We start from the raw sequence: 15,065 nt of genomic DNA on the forward strand, positions 1-15,065 counted from the left end.
CCCCTGTAACTTTGGCTACCACCACACTGACTCTGGTTTTAGTACCTCAGGCACCCACAGCTCACTGACATAGATTTCTAGTGTTGTCATTTTGAATTCTCAGAGAATTGCCCTCCAGACTGGGGCAGGTGTACACCCTTGATAGAATTCAGCAGTGGCCAGGGGTTGGCTAGGTCCCCTGCTACAAACATGGCTACCTAATGCCTTGCCTTCTATGGGTGAGGATAGTTTCCAGAGAAGGACCGGTGGGCAGTCAGGCATCCTATATAATATTACAGGTATGAATCCAGATCTCCTGACTTACTTGCCAGTGACAGAGCTGCCCATCTTTCTTTCCCTTCGTATCCAACTCAACAAAGGTTTGATGAAATCCATGTGAGCTACTGTGCAAAGGTGCTATGTGTGTATGACTCAGCTTCTGTCAACTCTGTCCTCCTTCCCCCAAGGCCAAGGACAGGACAGGGAAGTCCTTGTCTCCTTAATAGACAGATCACTATGCAGAGCCTCGGCAAGGAGAACCACAGCTTTGTATCTGAGTTCATCCTCCTTGGTTTCTCCAGTGAGTCACAGGTCAGAATAGCCCTGTTCTCCTTCTTCCTTCTCCTCTACCTCATCATTCTTCTGGGCAATGGACTCATCATCACCCTGATCTACATGGACTCACACCTCCACACACCCATGTACTTCTTTCTCAGCATCCTCTCCTTGGTGGACATGAGCTATGTCACTACCACCATGCCCCAGATGTTGATTAATATGGTGTGTCCAAAGAAAACCATCTCCTGGGGAGCTTGTGTAGCCCAAATGTTCATCTTCTTGGTCCTGGGCATTGCTGAGTGTGTGCTCTATGCCATTATGGCCTATGACAGGTATGTGGCCATTTGCTTCCCCCTTCACTATCCCTTGCTCATGGGCCGCTCCATTTGTATCAAGATGGTCACAGGCTGTTGGGCCATTAGCATAGCTGGGGCCCTGATCTACACTGTCTTCACCATGCGTCTGCCTTATTGTGGCCCCTACAAGATAAACCACTTCTTTTGTGAGGTCCCTGCCGTCCTAAAGTTGGCCTGTGCAGACACATCCTTCAATGACCATTTGGACTTCATCTTGGGTTTCACCCTGCTCTTGGTCCCATTCTCCCTCATCCTGGTCTCTTATGTCTGCATCTTTGCCTCCATCTTAAGAATCCACTCATCCCACGGGAGGCTCAAGTCTTTCTCCACATGTGCCTCCCACATTACTGTGGTCATTATGTTCTATGGGCCAGCCATGATAATGTACATGAGGCCTGGCTCCTGGTATGACCCAAAGCGGGACAAGAAGCTAGCTCTGTTCTACAATGTTGTCTCTGCCTTCCTCAACCCCATCATCTACAGCCTCCGGAACAAAGATGTAAAGGGGGCCTTTCTGAATGTATTTGGTAACAGAAGGGCATCTCAGTGACCCAGGATGTTTCAGAGTTGCCCAGAGTCATGGACAACAATGACTATGTCATGGTTCAAGGCCATCGCTTTATTGCTTTTCCTGGATTCTCTCTTCACCCTCTGGAAGTTTCTGTCAGTTCAATCAGATCACAGTCAAATGTTTAACATGCACACATGCTTTTCTACAGTGTAGAGGATTTGGGATAAAAATCATGTAAAGAGTAGACAGATCATACGGAAGCACAGTCTTGCATTACTGTCTGACATGCACTTACAAGTAATAATTAACATTGTTTTTTGCACTAGGAGCTATAAATTCCAAGCTAGAACTATTTTACACACATCTGTGTAACAATGTGGCTAATAATTGATTTGACCTGGACTCAGCTTCTGATACTCTTACCTGATTTTATTATTTAAATCTCACTTTTATTTTGAGAAAATAAATACTATATGTATTTCATAAAATAAAAACATGTGTATATGTACCTCTATATATCTGCATGCATATTTCTACCTCTATATAGAGAGAAAGAGGCAGAGACTCACAAAGAGAAGTAATAGAAATAAAATAACAAAGGCCCCATTTTTCCAAATCCCAAATAAACACTTGTTGGGGTGCCTGGGTGGCTCAGTAAGCTAACCATCTGACTCTTGATTTTGGCTCAGGTCATGATCTCATGGTTTGTGGCATCAAGCCCTGTGTTGGGTTCAGGGCTGAGTGTGGAGCCCGCTTGGGATTCTCTCTCTCTCTCTCTCTCTCTTTCTCTCTCGATAATTAAATAAATCTAAAAAAATAAGTGCCCTTTGAATATTCTCAGCTCCTCTGAGTCAACCACTATCATTAAACTGAGGTCTACTCCATGCAGTTTTAAACTTTAAACTTTTGCTTACAGACCATTGCATCCATAAGCAACACATAGAATTGTTCTTGCATGAATTTGAAAATTTATAATGGTAGCATGATATCCATATTATTCTGAAAACACTATAATTCAACATCTTGTTTCTGACATCTACCCATTCAATATACACAAGCCTAATTCATTCTTTGCAGTGAGTATTTAAATATAACACTTCTCATTTACCTAATCCTATATTGTTGAACACTTATTTTCCAATTTTTCTTTGAACATTTCTCCATTGTAAGTACTGTTTTCCTAGGATTTGTATATAGTGATGGACTTGGCATTATAGATTGTAGATCAAAGCAATTTCAAGTTTACTAAAAACTCCTAAATTATTCTTCCAAATAATTATACGGATACACACCTCCAGTTCTCATCAACACTTGATACTACTTATCTATCTCAAACATCCTAAACTTGCTACCTATCTCATGGATGGAAAGTGGTAAAAATCATTTTTTTGTTTCGTTTGTAATTCCCTGATTGCTAATGAATTTAGCATTTTTTCATAAGATTCTTGGTAGTACTGGGTAGTAAGTTCTGGACTCAGACTACTGTGTTCTAATCCCAGCCCTACCCTTTACTAACTCAGTGGTGATGGGCAAGGTACCTAACTTCTCTGAATCTCAGTTTCCTCATCTGATAATAGGAAGAAAATAGTATAGACATCAGAAGTTTGTTGGAAGGATTAAATGAGACAATACATGTCAAGCACTTGTCATAGTGAAAAACAAATTGTAAATGTTCAGAGAATATGAGATTCTGTTTGCCTTTTCTTTTCTTGATTTGTAGTTTATTATATATTTTGGGTATTGCTTCTTTGTTTGTTACATGCATTGAAGATATCTTTTCCTCAGTTTGTTGCTTGTTTTCTTTATTGCAAAAGTAATATAATATTTATTCTTAAACTTTTATAAAACAGATGCAAACAAAAAGAAGACAATGAAGGGGGTGCCTGGGTGGGTGTCTGACTCTTGATCTCTGTGTAGGTCTTGATCTCAGGGTTGTAAGTTTAAGCCCCATGTTGGGCTCTACGTTGGGTGTGAAGTCTACTTATCTCCTTAGACCTGGAGATAATTACTGTTAACAAACATCTCAATGTCTATATTTTAGGGTTTAAAAGATTTTAAATTGTTTTTATTAATATTTTTAAAGAAATACAATTATTAAACTATTATGTGTTTTCATGATTTCTTAAAAGGTTTTAACACTCTATTTTTGGTCATATTCTCATTTTATTTTATTTTATTTTTTAGAATAGTTGACACACGACATAGTTTCAGGTGTACAACATAGTGATTCAACATCTCTACACATTATGTTGTGCTTGCCACAAGTGTAGCTACCTCTGTCACCATAGGACACTATTATAATATCATTGACTATGTTTCTCATGCTATACCTTTTATTCCCATGACTTATTCATTCCATAACTGGAAGCCTGCATCTCCCACTTCCCTTTGTCCATTTTGCCCATCCCCCCCACCTCCCTACCCTCTGGCGACCATCAGTTTGTTCTCTGTATTTATAGGTCAGATTCTGCTTTTTTTTTTTTTGTATGTTTATTCTTTTGTGTTTTAGATTCCACGTATGAATGAAATCATATGGTATTTGTCTTTCTCAGCCTGACTTATTTTACTTAGCATAATACCCTCTAAGTGGTCCATCCATGTTGTCACAAATGGCAAGATCTCATCCCTTTTTATGGATACGTAGTGATTTTTTAAATTGAATTATACAATATATATTTTCCTGTAACTTTATGTATTCACTCAATAATAGGTTTTGACATTTATCATGTTGATTTGTTTTCATTGCTAAAGAGTATTCTTTTCTTTTTATTCTGATGAATGGAATAATGACTTTTAATAAATAGAATTTTTAATAAACTTATGAATCTTTTCCTTTATGGCTTTTCTTAAATGAACATGTATCAAAGATTTCACTGAGCTCATTAATTCATGTCTCACAGCTCGTGGGTTTGAGCCCCGCGTCGAGCTCTGTGCTGACAGCTCAGAGACTGGAGCCTGCTTCGAATTCTGTGTCTCCCTCTCTCTCTGCCCCTAATCCACTCACATCCTGTCTCTGTCTCTCCCAAAAATAAATAAACATTAAGAAAAAAATTTTTAAAAGACATTATTAATGTATCACTTACTATGTAACTATGTAAAAGTTGAATGAGCTCACATTAACTTGACAAAATGTTATATTAAAAGTCATTTAAATATTGGGGCGCCTGGGTGGCTCAGTCGGTTAAGCGGCCGACTTCGGCTCAGGTCATGATCTCGCAGTCCGTGAGTTCGAGCCCCGCGTCGGGCTCTGGGCTGACAGCTCAGAGCCTGGAGCCTATTTCAGATTCTGTGTCTCCCTCTCTCTGACCCTCCCCCGTTCATGCTCTGTCTCTCTCTGTCTCAAAAATAAATAAATGTTAAAAAAAAATTTAAAAAAAAAAAATAAAAAAAAAAAAAAAAAAAAGTCATTTAAATATTTACTAATTTTTATTTTGTGAGATCTCTGTTTTTCAGCAAATATTCTTTGCTTTAGGGTCTCTGACACATCTGTAGATTATGAAAGCCCAAAGACCCTAGACACTTTGTCTGCAGTACCAAATGGATGAAACAGCCCTGGGGATGCCACTTGGCAGGGGGAGAGGACAATTTCTTGGCCTCCATCACCTTAGACCTCCCAGGGTGCCTTATTTTTTTTTCCCCCCTGGGAAAGGAGGGATAGCTGAGAAAAGACCTGCCCTCAGGGCACTGTCTGAGCCCCACACACACCCTCCCCAGCTGGCTGGGCTTCATCTCTCCTAGCAGACCTGGGCCTCATCTCTCCTAGCCAGACCTGGGCCTCCAGAAGGCACAGCCTGAGGTCTCTGGGGGGTGACACCCTTTAGTGGGAGCCTGGGCTAGAGGCTGCAGAGACTGTCCTGACTAGGGCCCCATGGACACATGCCACTCAGGAGTGGCCCCTGAGTCTGAGGGAGTCCTGCCCACAACCCCCTTCCCCGCGGGATTATAAACTTAGGACAGCATGCCCCCAACCATCCTGGGGAAAAGCGAGGCTACTGGCTGTCTGCCTCGCCCAGCCTTGCAGCGAGGTCGGGGAGGAGCCCAGCCTGATCCGCAGTCCTGCTCACCAGCTGCCTGTCTCTTTCCCCACGTCTGTGTGAGTGTGCGCACAACTGTCTGTCTGCCTGTCTTTCTCTGGCCTGCGATCTTCTGTCTCTGCCTCTCTTTCTCTGTCTTGCTTTCCATCCCTTTCTGCCCATCTCTTTCTGCCTCTGTTTCTGCTTGCTGCTCTGTTTCTCTGCCTCCAAGTGTTTGTCTCTCTGCCCCTCCTCCTGCAGCTCTGGCTTGGCTGTGCTGACTGATCTTCAGCACTCTGCCCCTCTTGCCTGTTGACCCTCCCCGGGTGTATCACTCCCCGGACCACAGCATGAGTCTGCGGCAAGGCCTCTCTCTACCCATCCCTGGTCCTCCTCTTCTCTGCCTCTGCCGTCTCCGTGATTCACATGGATCTCCCCCCCTGGCTTTCCCTGGGTCTCCCCCTTGAACCTGACCCTTGGCCCAATCGCTCCTTCACCTTCCTGCCATCTCAGCCTCCACTCCTCTGTCACTGTCTGGCCTGCACTCGCCCACCTTCTTGCTCTCCACCTCCAGCTCCTTATCTCTCCTCTCTCCACACCCCTGCCCTACGGCGTCTGTCCCTCTCCTCCCCTGTTTGGTCTCCACCAGCTCTCTGAGGTGCAGTGGCCCTGGGCAGCCCTCCTGCAGTTCCCACCCCACCTTCCCAGCACTGCAGACCATCACCTGTCTCTCCTTGGCTCCCACCTCTTTCCCTTCTGTGTCTTCTCCTCATTCTGTCCCTCTGATCCTCTCCCCATGGGTCTCCACCGCTCCACGGCTCTTTCCTTCAGTCCTTTCTCCTCTTCCTTCAGAAAGAGAAGAATGACCATTCTTCCACTTTCTTCCTCCTTCAGTGCTGGTCTTTTCTCTCTCCTGTCACATTCTGGTTCTCTGTGCCTCTCTGCCTCCTTATCACTTGTATGCGAGTCTCTTTTTCCCTCCCAGAGCCTCTCTATCTTTTCCCATTATTTTTTCTGCGTTTGTTGCTTTCTGGGTCAAGTTTCCTATTTCTCTGGGTCATGCTTAGCACCTGCAGGTCAACATTGATACTGGGGGAGGGTGTACGTGTGTGTGACAGGGGAAGGGGCTGGAGAAAGGAAAAGGGAGGAGAAACCATATATCTTCAGAACCTGACAGAATTAAATATTACTGTAATCAACCTCCATTTTTACGGATAAGAAATAATTACTGGCTCTGAGTCATGGCAGTAAGTAGCAACAGTGAAAACCTAAAACTCTCGGGCCTTTCATCTCCTAGCTGTGCTGCAGAAGAGTAGATATGAGAGGAAGAGATAAATATAAGGGTCCGATAGAAGAAGCAAACAATTTTCCTCTAATTTCTATTACATCCTAACAAGGGGCCAAGTCTGGCACCCCCAGCCCCAAGCCACAGACAACCTGGGGATTAGAGGCTCACCCCTTACCAGGACCTTGCAATCAGACAACCCATTCCTGTCCTCTCACTGGTACAGGTCATCATCAAACCTGGCTGTGGGAGAGTCAGAACCTGAGGCTCAGAGAGGCCAAGCAACTGACCCTGAGACACACAGCAAACCAGCCAAGGAAAGTGAGAGAAGAAATCAGTCCCTAGGCTGCACTCTGGACAAAGACAAATTCATCAAAGGCCAAGGAGTCCTGGGGGCAGAGGTCCACCACCCACATTTTCTCTGCTTCCTCTGTCCTCAGTCTGCAGGCACAAGTCGGAGGTAAGACCCGGGCAGCCTCTCATCACTATGGCCCTTGTTTAAGGACCTCCATCTCTCAGGAGCTGAGAGAAAACATAGTTTGCAGCATCAGGTTCCCCTTGTCCCTAAGTCCCATTCCTGGCCCGTGGCTCATCTCTGAGAGCAACACTTGGCAGTTCAAGAGCCTGGACTAGGGCTCAAGCCATGTGGGCGCTCATACTTGAGACACTCTTGCTGTGTGACCTTGGGCCAGTCACTTCCCCTCTCTGGGCTTTGGTAAAACAAGAAGATTGTACTAGTGGTTATAAAATTGAGTTTCAAGTCTGTAACTAGTAAGAGGAGCCACCAGCAGTCACGTGTGTCTGGGTAAGGAGGGTGTGAATGGAGTAGGTTCTGAGCTCCTGCAGAAGTCTGTCTTTGGCAAAGCCTGAAAATGCATAGCTCGGGAACTGTAAGACTCCATGACCTGCTCCCCAACACCTCAGTGGTCCAACATCCATTTTCAATTCTGTTGTCAGGGCACGGCCCATCTAGAGGACGGTGTCCCCTCAGTCACACATGCCTCCCCTGCTGTCTCAGCTTCGAGTATCTTCCATGGAGGACATTTAAGTGTCATCTAGCCTAGACACCAAGGAGGCATGGAATTGTGGGGCCCTGGCACCCCCTGCTCTATCTCTCCAGCCTCTGGCCCCAGTTGCCTCCAAATCCAGGCATAAGTAGAAAAGCATCAAGTGTCTGTCCTAGAGGAACCATTACAGATTATCCACCACCCTCCTTTTATAGATGAGATCATGAGAGCCAGGAGGCTGGGCGACTTCCCAAAGCCATGCAGCCAACTAGTGCTCCAGTGAGCAGGAGGGCTCGGCTCTTATAGGACGCAGAGGGACAATGACCGGGGAAGTTGGCTGGGCCCAAATGTGAAGGCCTGTGTGCACGCTAAGAATTCTGGTCTCTTTTATTGTTAATAATGAGCAATGGCCTTCTTGCCCTAGCTGGAGGGTGGACAGGGGGGTCGGGGGAACAGGATGGGGTGTAGGCTGGGGGTACTGGGCAGCCTTATTCTGGTCTTCTGCCATGCTGAAGACCTACAGCTGGAGGTGAGCCTCTTAGGTGGGAACTCGTATGTATCTCTGGGCCGGGATCGGGAGTGGCCAGAGCTCAGAGCACCTGCCCCAGGGCAAGTTGGGTTCCTCCTCTCGTGAGCTGGAGCATTCTCTGGACTCTCGTGGTGGTTCAGGAAGCAGAGATGTGTCTGCTTTGTGTCCCCACCTCCCGTGCTGGCTCAGGCAGAGACACCAACACCAATCCCTCAGGTGTTTTTGGCATTCATTTGCCACCTCTTTTGTTCACTGGCATAAACCCAGGACTATCTTCACCCAACCTCCAACCATCTTGCAGAGTTCCCGCTGTACAGACGAAGCTGCTCAGGTTCAGAGAGGTGAAGTAATTTGCACGGGTTACACAGCAAGAACAGTAAGCTACTCCTGGAGCCCAGGTGTGCCCAACTCCAAATCCAGGGCTCTGCCTTGGCCGCAGATCTAGCCTCACTTCTCCTAGTTTTGCAGTCCCAGAGGTCTAGCGCCCTGAAGAATCTGGAATCTCAGCTCATCTTCCTTTTTCCTGTGTGATCACACTTCCCGCTTCTGCGAGCTGGTCTGGTCTCATCCCACATTGGGATGGGGTTACCATTCTGTCTCCCAATCTGACTTCTCCACTTATGGGGAGTCAACCTGGGTTTTCACCTCCCAAGTCATCTCCTATCCAAACACGTTTACCCTAACCAAGATGTGTACGTACATTAAACTGCATAAGCTGGGGCACCTGGGTGGCTCAGTTGGTTAAATGTCCGACTTTGGCTCAGGTCATGATCTCGCAGTTGGGGAGTTGGAGCCCCGCTCTGAGCTGTCAGCACAGAGCTGGGAGCCTGCTTTGGAATCTGTGACTCCTTCTTTCTCTGCCCTTCTCCTGCTCATGCTCTGTCTCTCTCTGTCTCTCATAGAATAGATAAATGTTAAAAAAAAATTATAAATAAATAAATAAATAAATAAATAAACAAACAAATAAATAAATAAACTGCATAAGCTAATTCCAGGTGCAGCCCAGTGGAGGAGATGAGCTAGGACAGCAGGAGGGGCTCTCTCTTCCATTCCCTCTGGCCCTTCTCTAGTCCCTGCATCTCTCTCCATCTGCCATCTTCCTCTCTGTACCCACCCTTTGATCTAAACTGAAAGAAGAAGCCAAACCCCTAGGTATTCTAACTTCAAAGTATTTTGAATTTTATTCCTTATTTTTTTAATGTTCATTTATTTTGTGAGAGAGAAGGAGGGACAGCGTCAGCAGGGGAGGTGCAGAGAGAGACAGGGACAGAGGATCCAAAGCAGGCTTCATGCTGACAGCAGAGAGCTTGATGTGGGGCTCAAACTCACAAACTGTGAGATCATGACCTGAGCCAAAGTCTGATGCTTAACCGACCGAGCCATCCAGGTGCCCCAAACTTTATTCCTTATTATAAAATGAATTCATGTTTGTTGTGAAGAATTTATAAAGTTCAAAGAACTTTAACAAATAATATCAGCTATAAATCTAAGCACGAGAAATGACCAGTTAACATTTTGGTACATTCCTTTCCAATTTTTTGTGTATGCCTGTAAATCTTTACACTATTAGGATTGGGTCATATAGTTTCACATTCTGTTTCCTTAACTTAACAATCTATTGGAGCATTTCCCTACAACATGAAGTAGTCTCCAAACTATGATTTTAAAGGCTGTACAGTATTCAATCATATCAATGTACCATAATTTATTTAGCCCAGTCCCTTATTATAGGACATTTATGTTTCCAGTTTTCGCTGTTAGAAATAATATTGCAGTGAACACCCTTGATGAAATCTCTCCCCACATCCCTGATGTTTTTCCCTATGTGAAATTCTTAAAAGTGAAATTGCATACTGTCACATCATCCTGCAGAAAGAAAGGTATAGTAATTTATTTCCCATAACAATACATTATGAGAATTCCTGTTTTATTGTAAACTGGCCAGTGCCAGGCGTTATCATTTTAAAGTAGTTTTTGCCAATTTTATGGGTTGAAAATGTACTTCATTGAGGTCTTAAGGTGCGATCTTTAACCATTAACAACAGTTAAACTTTTCTGTGGGTTCATTGGCCACTTGATCTCTTCTTTTGTGAATTAATTTTTCACATTTCATTGTCAGTTGCTAGAGTTTTTCTTTATGTTTTAGAAGATATATTCTAATGACACTTGTTTTCCACATATATCACAAATATCATTAGTGTTTTTAACTTAAAGAAAATTATATCACCAAAAATATTTGTCTTTTCCTTTACCATTTTGTTTTTGTGTTTATGTGAAAGGAAAAAATACTGGCATTTAGGCAGGGGGAATGTGAGTAGATTGGGCATAATATGGACACAGGGAAATTGAAAGAAAGAGAGTCAACTTTCTCTGCACAGTTAGGTGGATCAGTGGTTCTCAAAGTGTGGCCGCACCAGCAGGCAGTGTGAGCATTCCCTGGGAGCTTGTTACAAATGCAAATTTTGGGGCTCCACTCCAGACCTACTGAATTTTGGGGAAACTCTGGGTGTGAAGCACAGTAGTGTGTAACAAGCCTTCCAGATGCTTCTGATACACGAAGCAGGGAGATAGGGAAGTGGGGTTTATGGCTGGCTGCTCAGGTGACAGGAATAAGGAGTCCTAGAAGGGAGACAAGGGGAGATGAGACAAGGTTCCAAGAAGGAACCCAGACCCCCGTATGACATAATGGTTGTCTTGGGACTAGAGGAAGAAAAACTGTTGCGTGGAGGGTCTAGGGACTTTATGGAATTAAATATTCAATTTTAAATTGTGCTTCCTTATAACACATCTTTGTCTTACAACACCTTCAGAACAAGTCTGAGGACAACCTTGTGTTGGGGAGGTTTGGGGCATAAAGGTGAAAGAGAATAGGGATGAGCCATGGAAGAGGTCCATCCCAACTTGAGGAAGGCAGGGGGCCAAGGGTTCAGTGAGAGGAGAAATTTTGAGAAAAAAGTAACCAGGGATACACAAGGAACCCTCAAAACTACTAAAAAACTAAGAAGGGGAAAGAATCTGGCTTCTCACAGCAGGTGGGATGAGGAGCTTGTTGCCTTGTGTACTTACAAAAGGAAGAGTTATCACCACGAGGCTGAACGACTCCGAACATTCAGGTTATGCCATAAAGGTCTCTCTTTGTCTCATCATAAAATAAACATTCACCCATATATTTTCCCCTAGGATGCTTTATAGTTTTTGCTTTTTGCATTTAACTATTTCACATAGTTAGAATTTATCTTGGTAGGTGGCATAAAAGAACTTTCTCTACCCAGATCATCAACTGGTTGAGCAACATTTGTTAAATAACTTCCTGCCCTCTGATTTATAATTACCTCTTCATCCCTGGCTGAGGTCCATTTCCAGGCTCTCTGTTCTGTCCCATCCATCTGTGTAGCTGTCTCTGAGTTCACACTACATTTTTGTGGTATATATACCACACACACACACACATATACATACATACATAAATATATGGTATTATGTTTACTCCTTTGGAAGAGGGTCACAAATAAAATCCAGGATAACCAGTTAAATTTGAATTTCAGATTTATTTTTATTTGCTAAATCTGACAACTTGACTCCCTCTTCATTGTCCCTTTTTTCCTTCAGTATTTCCTTGACTATTCCCACCTATTTATTATTTTTTTGTATTTTTTAATTAATTGATTTTTTAGTTTACATCCAAGTTAGTTAGCATATAGTGCAACAATGATTTCAGGAGAGGATTCCTTAATGCCCCTTCCCCATTTAGCCCATCCCCCCTTCCAAAACCCCTCCAGTAACCCTCTGTTCTCTATATTTAAGAGTCTCTTATGTTTTGTCCCCCTTCCTGTTTTTATATTATTTTTCTTCCCTTCCTTTATGTTCATCTGTTTTGTCTCTTAAATTCCTCATATGAGTGAAGTCATATGATATTTGTCTTCCTCTGACTGGCTAATTTCACTTAGCATAATACCATCTAGTGCCAGCCACGTAGTTACAAATGGCAAGATTTCATTCTTTTTGATTGCCGAGTAATACTCCATTGTATATATATACCACATCTTCTTTATCCATTCATCCATCGATGGACATTTGGGCTCTTTCCATACTTTGGCTATTGTCGATAGCACTGCTAGAAACATTGGGGTGCATGTGTTCCTTCGAAACAGCATACCTGTATCCCTTGGATAGGTACCTAGTAGTGCAATTTCTGGGTCATAGGGTAGTTCTATTTTTAGTGTTTTGAGGACCCTCCATACTGTTTTCCAGAGTGGCTGCACCAGTTTGCGTTCCCACTAGCAATGCAAAAGGGATCTTCTTTCTCTGCATCCTCGCCAACATCTGTTGTTGCCTGAGTTGTTAATGTCAGCCTTTCTGACACCCACCTATTTATTCTTTCATGAGCTTCTGAATCACATTATCAAGTTCTTATAAAATCATTTTATTGGTTTTAATTAGATTTGCATAACAAAATAAATTTGGAGATAAAGGTTTGGTTTTGGTTTTTGTGGTTTTGGGGGAGGTTTGTTTTGTTTTGTTTTGTTTTGTTTTGTTTTTAGCCAAGTTTAGTTTTTCTGTGCAGAAATATGGTATATCCCTGAACTTAATCGAAGCTTCCTTTATGTCTTTCAGAAAAGTTCTAAGGAATCTTCTGTTTGTTTTGTCATCATTCATATTGCTCTCATAGGTCCTGAACATTTCTTGTGAGGCTCATCCTTAGGTATTTGTATATTTTTGTTTATTTGCTGCTTTTATAAATCTTTTTTTCCAATATGTTTCTAATTTTTTTTCCGGTATAAAACATTTCTACGTTTTGGGGTATTTCTTAGTTTTTTAATGATTAAAAAAATACACATACTCATTGTAGAAAAATAGCAAATAGGACAGAAATGGAAAAAGAAAAAGAAAAGGAACTTCATTCATCGCTAGCTGCTCACTCACCACTATGGTAAATCTTAGTCCTCAATGATAAAAAAAATCTGATAAGTCTGTGTATAACGAGCCGGCATTTTCTATGCATCTGATATGTGATGTAAAATACATTTTTTAAAAATGTGTGTGCATGCGCATCTCTGTACACATGAGATCTTACTATGCATATAGTTCTTCAAATCTTTTTTTCCCTTTTTTAAAAAATTTAATTCAGTTCCCCGGGGCTATGCCAGGACGCAGGGAGGAACTGGGCCTGGGAAGACCCACTGGGCAGCTGGCTGCTGGGCAGGGTCAGTGCCTGGGGAGACCCAGCAGGAGAGGTGTCAGGGCCCAGCTGCTGGTGTTGCACAGGCTCCAGGGTCCCCAATTTTTTTTTTCATATTAAGCCAACTCAACCAAACTCTTTAATTAGCTCTAGAACTGTATCAGTTGGTTGTCTTGGGTTTCTACCAGAGACAAATATGATATTTCCAAATCATTATAATTTTCTGATCTTTATAATATTATTTCCTCGCCTTAAACTATTTCTTTGGCTACACCTTTCTGAATAATCTTACACACTAGCAGTAATAGTAGCAAACACTTTGCACACCACCAGAACAGGGATCATAAATTCAAATGCATGGCTGGGGTGTGGCAAGCAGACAGTGTAACTGAGTAAAACTAGTCTATGAAAAATAATAAGGAAGGACAAGGAATATGGTGAACTGGTGGGTTCACACTCCATCCAAAGGGAAACCACATGCTCACCTCCTGCTGGTTGGAGGAACATGGGCCCATTATTGCCAAGTCTAGCTTTTGATGCTAAAAATCTACTTTTTTTATGTGTAAGCTCAACTTTTAAAAATATTGACAATTAATTCAACTTTTAAAAACTATACAAGCCAAACAAAATATATCTGTGGGTTATACTTGGCCTTCAGGTGACCATTAAGTGACCTCTATGCTATAGTTTTAGCAGTAAGCATGATGCTGGCTGTTTGTAACACATATTCTTTATAATATCAAAGGAGTTTTTGGAGAGGCCATATTAAATGTCTCTGTGAGAGTTCACAAAACAGAAAGTTGAGAGCAATCTACGAAGCCATAGGAACAAAGGGTGTACAAGTCAGAAATGGATAAGGCTGGGGCGCCTGGGTGGCGCAGTCGGTTGAGCGTCCGACTTCAGCCAGGTCACGATCTCGCGGTCCGGGAGTTCGAGCCCCGCGTCAGGCTCTGGGCTGATGGCTCAGAGCATGGAGCCTGTTTCCGATTCTGTGTCTCCCTCTCTCTCTGCCCCTCCCCCGTTCATGCTCTGTCTCTCTCTGTCCCAAAAATAAATAAACGTTGAAAAAAAAATTTTTTTAAAGAAATGGATAAGGAGGTGGGCTGGGGTACCCACGTGGGCAGAGTGCATGTGCTTAGTAAACCCTTCCCAACAAATTGTAACCACTCTCAACAAATTTCTCTTTCACAAAACTCTGGGTTTTGTGGATTTACTTCTGAACATTTTCTTATAATCACTAGAATTTTTAATATATTCAGAATAAAATAAAAGTTTTTCTGAATCATAAGACCAAGCAGACAATGAATATTGAAAGATGGACCAGCCACAGGGAAAATTTTTAAATCTCAGTATGTTCACTGTCTCCAACAAAGCAAAACCAATTTATTGGCACCATATGGACAGTGTGAAGGAAGGCATCTTTGAAGAGTTTCCAATTAAGGAGGTATGATAAATGAAGAGTAATTGTACAATATACACATTGTTAAGATTATATCCTCTTTGCATGATGTGTTGGTGTTATTCTTTTTATTTTAGTAACTCTAAAAATTGTTTATGGAACTATACTCACTTTACTCATGACCTTTCCTTAACTATAAAATATCCCTTATATTTTGGAAGACAATGTTTCAGTAAGCATTTGGTAAAA

The 15,065-nt window shown here is 42.7% G+C and overlaps 1 protein-coding gene across 1 annotated transcript; it reads left to right on the forward strand.

Moving 5' to 3' along the window:
• The first annotated feature begins 467 nt into the window (after positions 1-467).
• On the forward strand, positions 468-1,443 carry LOC112872285 (olfactory receptor 2A12-like). The gene has a single exon (XM_025935409.2). The coding sequence runs from the start codon at positions 496-498 to the stop codon at positions 1,441-1,443; it is 948 nt and encodes a 315-aa protein (XP_025791194.1). The 5' UTR covers positions 468-495.
• Positions 1,444-15,065: the final 13,622 nt, after the last annotated feature.

This window comes from Puma concolor, chromosome C1 (assembly GCF_028749965.1).
Source record: "Puma concolor isolate L17-30 chromosome C1, mPumCon1.1.hap2, whole genome shotgun sequence".
In the NCBI taxonomy this organism is placed as follows: domain Eukaryota; kingdom Metazoa; phylum Chordata; class Mammalia; order Carnivora; family Felidae; genus Puma; species Puma concolor.